Here is a 7,500-nt window from a genome sequence, read left to right as displayed (position 1 = left end):
AAAAATTAATTTTTATTCGTTACAAAAAGCACGCACATACACACACACACACACACACACGCACACACACACACACACACACACTGATAAACATATCCCAAAAACATCCATAGGTTAGATATAAAGATTCAAAACAACAAAACATTCTATTGTAAAAGGCAATAGTTATAATGTTCACTTCCTTCTTCTTAGATAGACACTATTAGGGTTTCCGTTGTTCTTCTTATATAATTTTTATATGATTTCATTAGGCTTATTTATGAACATCTCAAAATGGGTATTCACTTTTTTTTTATTTATTGAGGATTTTTGTTTTGGGATTTTCTTTTAAGAATTATTGTGAATCATAATCAAATCTTCTGTCCAATTTAAATGATATGTTTTTTAAATCTTTGAATTTAATTAATAGTATTTTTTCTCTTAATTGGGCACCAGTTACTTTACTTAGGGATATCAAATATTCTATCAAATGTGGAAACAAGTAATTCTATAAAAGTTCCTGATTATGAAAATTAGACAACTTTCTATCAACTTTAGGAATAGTTAATGTACCAAATATTGGTAACCGGGAATTTTCATATATTAAATACCACATTTCCTTTCTTAATATTTTGATTAGAAATTTTTACTACCAATAATTTATTGATAGAAAGGAAAATTAAATCATTAAGACAATTATTTGTTATGTTTGTGCATCTCTGATGATGTTCTAAGTGCACCATAGTAATGAATGTGTTTGATCAACATAGTTTAATAACAGAACCATTATTCTGAAAATACACAAGAAACTGATTATTGAAAAAATAGTTAAATAAATAGTTAGATAAATTGGTTAGTTTTCTGAAAACCAATGTTTTTCTGAGTATCCCAGAGTGAGTGTTTTATTATTCAAGAAAATTAGTTTTATTAATTGGCCTTTGTTGAGTATAACTTTGAAGACTAAATGGTAATCTTAGAGGGCAATATATAACTATTGGACTCGCTTAAAATTAATCATGTGCATGATTGGCCCTATATTCTGGAGTATATCTAACATTGTTTTTAAAGGAATGTTTTTTTTTTTTTTTTTTTTTTTTAGTATATTATGGTAATTTAGACATTAACTACTCCCTAATATGCATGGTAGAAGTACATCTGGACAAATAATTTGGAATTAGTTGCCCATCCTTCGGGGAATAACTTGTAACTGGTTGGCCTACGCTGGGTGAATAATTTTGGACGAGTTTATTTCCTTTAGTTGAATAAGTAGGGACTGGTGAATATGTAGAGACAAGTTGACCATCATTCGGAGATGTGTAGGAAGCCACAGGCTGCTTGAGCGTTGTAACTGTTAATATATTTTCTTTTGGTTCGTGTAGCGTTTGGGTATTCAAAACGATGCCTTGTGTATCTGGAGAGATCCTATTGGATGTTACGCCACTCATATCGTCTATGGTTTGTACGCTGCTCATGTAGTCTTGCGGCCAATCATGCTGGGATTCCACTTCAAAGGCTGTGGCCAGGTTGCTATGCATTGTGATAGAAGGCCTCAAGGTTCTATAATGCCCTGGGGCGTATATTGTCTTACAATTGTCTCCAGACGAGTGCAACTGGATGTCATTCCCACTCTCGCTATTCGCGTCCTGCGAGCCTTTGGCGAGGCTCTGGCGGTTGGCCTTATTACGATAATAAACGGTAGTAAGAACCAAGATATTTAGGATTATCAAAGAGCAGGCAATGGCCACTGTCACGCTCAGTGCAGTCGTGTAGGGGAAATCCTTCCCCATTTGACTCCGCTTATCCAAATTACCTGATTCACTAACTTGGTTTTTGTTAGCCTTAGCTACAATTGTCAAGTTATGGGGTGTATTTGTTGGGCCACTGAAGGTTGGAGTGACTGGGCTAGATGGAGAGCCATCTGTTAAGTTATACTGGTCCGTTGATTCAGGGTATAAACCAGACTGGAGATCAGTTGGTAATCTGTGGAAGTTTTTATCTGGGCCGTACCGAGAACCCACTCGTTCCAGACCAGGAAGTAGCCATGACCACAAGGCTACTTTTCCAGTACGGTAGTGGTCACGTACAAAGTTCTGTGTTCCTGGAATAAAATAAACATATATAAATAACTAAAAGAAATTATGCTAAAAATAGGATACGTTATCTATAGAAGATATATTCCTTAAATATAAGATATATGTTTTGACTCCTTGTTGCTAAGAATAAATAGTTTTATGAATTTATTCCCGATTACGAGTTGTATGTTACAGCTTCATAACCTATTACAAATAAAAACCAAACACTTTAATTTACATAAGGAAAGTTTCTGGGAAGGCTAAGTATGAAATTTATATTGATGATCAGAATTATATCATGTAATCTTAGAAGTACTATCATTTAGTTTATTAAAATCATCATCAGTTAAATATTATTATCTTATTAAGGTTCCATAGTTTTGTGAAGTACATTGAGAAAGTTATGTTTTACTAGTTTAGTTAAATGATATTCATAGGAGTTGGGTTATTGAAGAGAGAGAGAGAGAGAGAGAGAGAGAGAGAGAGAGAGAGAGATTTTGAAATCTAGATCATAGGATTCCATATATAGAGAAGAAAGTGATCATTCAATAATAAAAAAGTTATCATGAAGAAATAAAATAATTTAAAAAAATGAATAAATCTACTTTCCTGACCTAAGGTTATATATCTAGAAAATATTTAAAATCGTTGTATCATTATATCTCTGATGGAATACAGCCCCCAAAAAATAGTGACCTCACCTATTTGAAAGTATCTTTGATAGACTGGATCATATTTGGGCCATATCTGCTCTTCAGAAGTTATGTCGTTTGCAATCTCGGACATCTTACCTGTGGAGACTATGTCTTTTGGATGTCTGGAAAAGGAACATTAAGTTTTGAATTGATAAACTATGAATGATATCAATGATATACAATGAATATGTATAATTTATATATAAATAAAAATGTATATATATATATATATATATGTATATATATATATATATATATATGTGTACATATACATATATATATATATATATATTTATATATATATATATATATATATAATTCTCTCTCTCTCTCTCTATCTATCTATATATATATATATATATATATGTGTGTGTGTGTGTGTGTGTGTATATATATGTGTTTGTGTGGGTGTGTGTATTGTATATATATATATATATGTATATATATATATATATATATGTGTATGTGTGTGTGTATATATATATATATATATATATAAATATATATATATATATATATATATATAATATATATATATATAGATATATAAATAAATATATTTATATATGTATAATATATGTGTGTACATATATATATATATATATATATATTCATATATATATATATATATATATATTCATATATATATATATATATATATATATTGTATATGTGTACATATACATATAAATTTGTGTGCTAATGTTAATATATAAAAATACTAAATAACTCATAGTTACTTTTGAAAAGTTATTATGTCTGTTTATTAGTGTTAATTGTACCACCGTGTGTCACACAATTGTATATAATTATTTTTTATATATTATGCTTGTATCTGCTCTCTTCCCTCGCACTAAAAAGAACCTGAATGATCATGTCTCCGGATTTGCTCTGTAACATTGTCTGTCTCTTGAACATGTTATGTCCTGTTGCCTTGAGGTTTTGTATATAAAGGAGAGTGTTCCTTAATAAAAAAAAACTCAGTTGATTGCATCCTGCCTTTGAGTTCACAACCTTCTCCCTCGGCTCGTCACATTGGTGACCCCGGAGTGACTCGCTCCTCCCGCCTCCCCATCCCCCCTCCGCCTCTCACCGTTTATATGACGCCATTAACGCATACCTTCTGCAGTAGTACTCGCCGTCGCCAGCCGCCCGTATAGCAACGCCTTTTCAGCTCTCTCAACAACTGTTGGGGGATCAAAGGGCTTCGCTCACCCTCGGGAAAATGACCAGTATTACTCGCCTGCAACCTGCCGCACATGGCTCTCCTCGTGAGGTGAACCTAGTTCGTGCCCTTATGGACAGCCACTTCAAAACCTCCATCAATGCCTCCACTGGAGACGAGGAGGACACCTATTCAACTTCAACTGAAGCTGACGTGAATGCCGTAGGACACGCCTATGAATGCCGTAGGCCTATGAATGCCATAGGACACACGCCTATGAATGCCGTAGGCCTATGAATGACATAGGACACACGCGTATGAATGCCGTTGGACACACTCGCCTATGAATGCCGTAGGACACGCCTATGAATGCCGTAGGACACACACGCCTATGAATGTCGTAAGACACACTCGCCTACCCCGTGACGAGCCGGAGCGGCAACACAGCCACCCATCATCCACCACTCGCTCGCACCCCAACCATCGACTTCTACAGCCCCTCACTGCCGCTAATCGGCGCAGTTTTTACTACTACCTCTCCAGATTCAGGGTACCTATTTAACATGTTCAGTATGTCATTTTTAGAGGGGGAGCCATGTACCAACCGTGTGTCACACAATTGTACATAATTATTTTGTATATATTTTGCTTATATCTGCGCTCTTCCCTCGCACTAAAAAGAACCTGAATGATCATGTCTCCGTTTTTGCTCTGTAACATTGTCTGTCTCTCGAACATGTTATGTCCTGTTGCCTTGAGGTTTTGTATATAAAGGAGAGTGTTCCTTAATAAAAAACTCAGTTGATTGCATCCTGCCTTTGAGTTCACAACCCTCTCTCGGCACCGTCACATTATATTGAATTCTAAGATTTGAATAAACTTAATATAATCATTAAGAAGCAATGCAGTGAAATATTCTACCTATTTGAATCAACGTATTGACTATGTTATGAATTATTAAAATATATTTCATTCTAAATGACAGATATTTATAATATTATACATCAGGATTACGGGAAATATAAACATCAAATAAAATATGAATAAATATAAAATTCAACTGAATCTCCTCACCCTAATTTGATGAAATTACTCCACATTGATATGAACGATTTGCTGAGTGTGACATCCATCTTAGTGAAGTTATAACTTGAGGCCAAAGGTCCAAGAGCGCCCAGAGGACCACCAAAGACGAACGCCAGCTCCTTCGGGAGAAGACTCTCCTTTCCAGACTTTGGGAAAGATAACTAGTTCAAGTTTTGAAGCTTTATTGAAGTGATAACTAAATTGAAAAATAATAATTTGAATGGAAGAGGAATATATGATTTTATTTATATTATGATTCTTATAATGGTATTTATTATTTAATATTTTCATGAATATTATTTGCATGATTTGGATACATACATCTCTAATCTATGGATGATATTAAAAAACTTTCTGTAGATTATTAATGATTCTCATTAATAATATGTACCATATTTTTTTATTTTACATATAAATCTAATCTATCCATATCGACGTACTTCTGAAACTTCTTCCTCCAAGACGTAGAGATAAGATGATCGGGAAGTCGTGTAGAGCTGCTTAGCAAGATCTATCATCGGCGAGACGATATTCGCATCGTGAAGGCCTTGGCCGGTTGAGTCCCTGATGCTGATTGGTTGATGGAGGGATCTCGACCAATCAGTGTACTCAGCTGTGATGGCTAACATTATTTCCTGTGGCGAGATGAAAATACTCCATATGAAGTATATTTTTATTATTAGATTCTCTAGTTCATATGTGTGTAGTCCAGGTGATAATAATAATAATAATGATAATAATAATAATAATAATAATAATACTAATAATAATAATAATAATAATAATAATAATAATAATAATAATAATAATACCCACCTGCAGATGATAGCGATAGTTATTGACGACGAAGGATCTCAGCAGATCCTCCCTATAGTCAGCATCGAATCCTTCCTGGATTTCTTGCTGACTCAGGATGTCAAGGAGGTTGGCAGATGTCATTCCTAGTAGGAGGTCAACTGGAGTTTGACCTTCCTTGCCTTTGAAGTCAAGAGGAAAAGAAAGAATTTTTTCATTTTCTTTTTATAGTTGAGTGATTAAGAATATTACTTGGTATAGACAAATTAAGATATTTAGGATATATGAATAAGTACTTGGGTGTAAGTTAATCTTTTCTTTTAGTTTAGAAATTAGGAATTTTATTTTGTTTCAACGTATGTATTCATTATGCAAGACTTTCAGTTCATAACTGTACATATCTGTGTATATAAAAACAACAACAACAACAACAAAAGCAGCTGTGTCTATAACTCTGCAGGACATTGGCCACATCCATGTCCTTATTCATGACTGTGGTTTGGCTAGTTTTCATCACCACGCTTGCCAAATACGGATTGGTGATGGTGGGAGATTTAAGTCTGATTGCTCACAGCAAGTATAGCTTTTATGGGTAACTCTAGTACAGCTTTGCTGATCATGGCGATACACAAACCATTTTACCATGTTAAGGTATCCCCACTCAAAAATTGGGATGCCTATATATTGTACAAAATATTAGTTATATTTTCTTTTTTCTAACTTTTAAATTTGTAATTATTCTACAAAAATAATATAAGCAATATAAGTTTTCATATTTTTTCTAGATATTTGTTTCAGTTAACTTCATTAAAGGCCATTATTACCTTCATTTCCTTAGAATAGGAAATGAAGTGAGCGATTGGTTTCCGGTGAGAGTGGGGCTGAGACAGGGATGTGTGATGTCGCCGTGGTTGTTTAACTTGTATGTTGATGGAGTGGTGAGAGAGGTGAATGCTCGAGTGCTTGGACGAGGATTAAAACTGGTAGGCGAGAATGATCATGAATGGGAGGTAAATCAGTTGTTGTTTGCGGATGATACGGTACTGGTAGCAGACACAGAAGAGAAGCTTGACCGACTAGTGACAGAATTTGGAAGGGTGTGTGAGAGAAGGAAGTTGAGAGTTAATGTGGGTAAGAGTAAGGTTATGAGATGTACGAGAAGTGAAGGTGGTGCAAGGTTGAATGTCATGTTGAATGGAGAGTTACTTGAGGAGGTGGATCAGTTTAAGTACTTGGGGTCTGTTGTTGCAGCAAATGGTGGAGTGGAAGCAGATGTACGTCAGAGAGTCAATGAAGGTTGCATAGTGTTGGGGGCAGTTAAGGGAGTAGTAAAAAATAGAGGGTTGGGCATTAATGTAAAGAGAGTTCTATATGAGAAAGTGATTGTACCAACTGTGATGTATGGATCGGAGTTGTGGGGAATGAAAGTGATGGAGAGACAGAAATTGAATGTGTTTGAGATGAAGTGTCTAAGGAGTATGGCTGGTGTATCTCGAGTTGATAGGGTTAGGAACGAAGTGGTGAGGGAGAGAACGGGTGTAAGAAATGAGTTAGCGGCTAGAGTTGATATGAATGTGTTGAGGTGGTTTGGCCATGTTGAGAGAATGGAAAATGGCTGTCTGCTAAAGAAGGTGATGAATGCAAGAGTTGATGGGAGAAGTACAAGAGGAAGGCCAAGGTTTGGGTGGATGGATGGTGTGAAGAAAGC

The 7,500-nt window shown here is 34.9% G+C and overlaps 2 protein-coding genes across 2 annotated transcripts in view; both read right to left on the bottom strand.

Annotated features, from left to right (window-relative positions):
- Positions 1-7,500, bottom strand: part of LOC137626856 (uncharacterized) — a 349,492-nt gene that overhangs the window by 225,222 nt on the left and 116,770 nt on the right. The window lies entirely within an intron of this gene.
- LOC137626512 (neuroligin-3-like) overlaps positions 1,104-7,500 on the bottom strand; it is a 13,947-nt gene continuing 7,550 nt past the window's right edge. Inside the window, exons 5-10 of the mRNA XM_068357556.1 lie at positions 5,814-5,974; positions 5,438-5,632; positions 4,986-5,158; positions 2,753-2,868; positions 2,064-2,077; positions 1,104-1,940 (exon numbers count right to left, since the gene is read on the bottom strand). Coding sequence (XP_068213657.1) covers positions 1,104-1,940; positions 2,064-2,077; positions 2,753-2,868; positions 4,986-5,158; positions 5,438-5,632; positions 5,814-5,974 — 1,496 coding nt within the window. The remainder of the gene's footprint in view (positions 1,941-2,063; positions 2,078-2,752; positions 2,869-4,985; positions 5,159-5,437; positions 5,633-5,813; positions 5,975-7,500) is intronic.

This window comes from Palaemon carinicauda, chromosome 34, assembly GCF_036898095.1.
Source record: "Palaemon carinicauda isolate YSFRI2023 chromosome 34, ASM3689809v2, whole genome shotgun sequence".
Lineage (NCBI taxonomy): Eukaryota > Metazoa > Arthropoda > Malacostraca > Decapoda > Palaemonidae > Palaemon > Palaemon carinicauda.
This window is presented reverse-complemented; position numbering and strand designations above follow the sequence as displayed.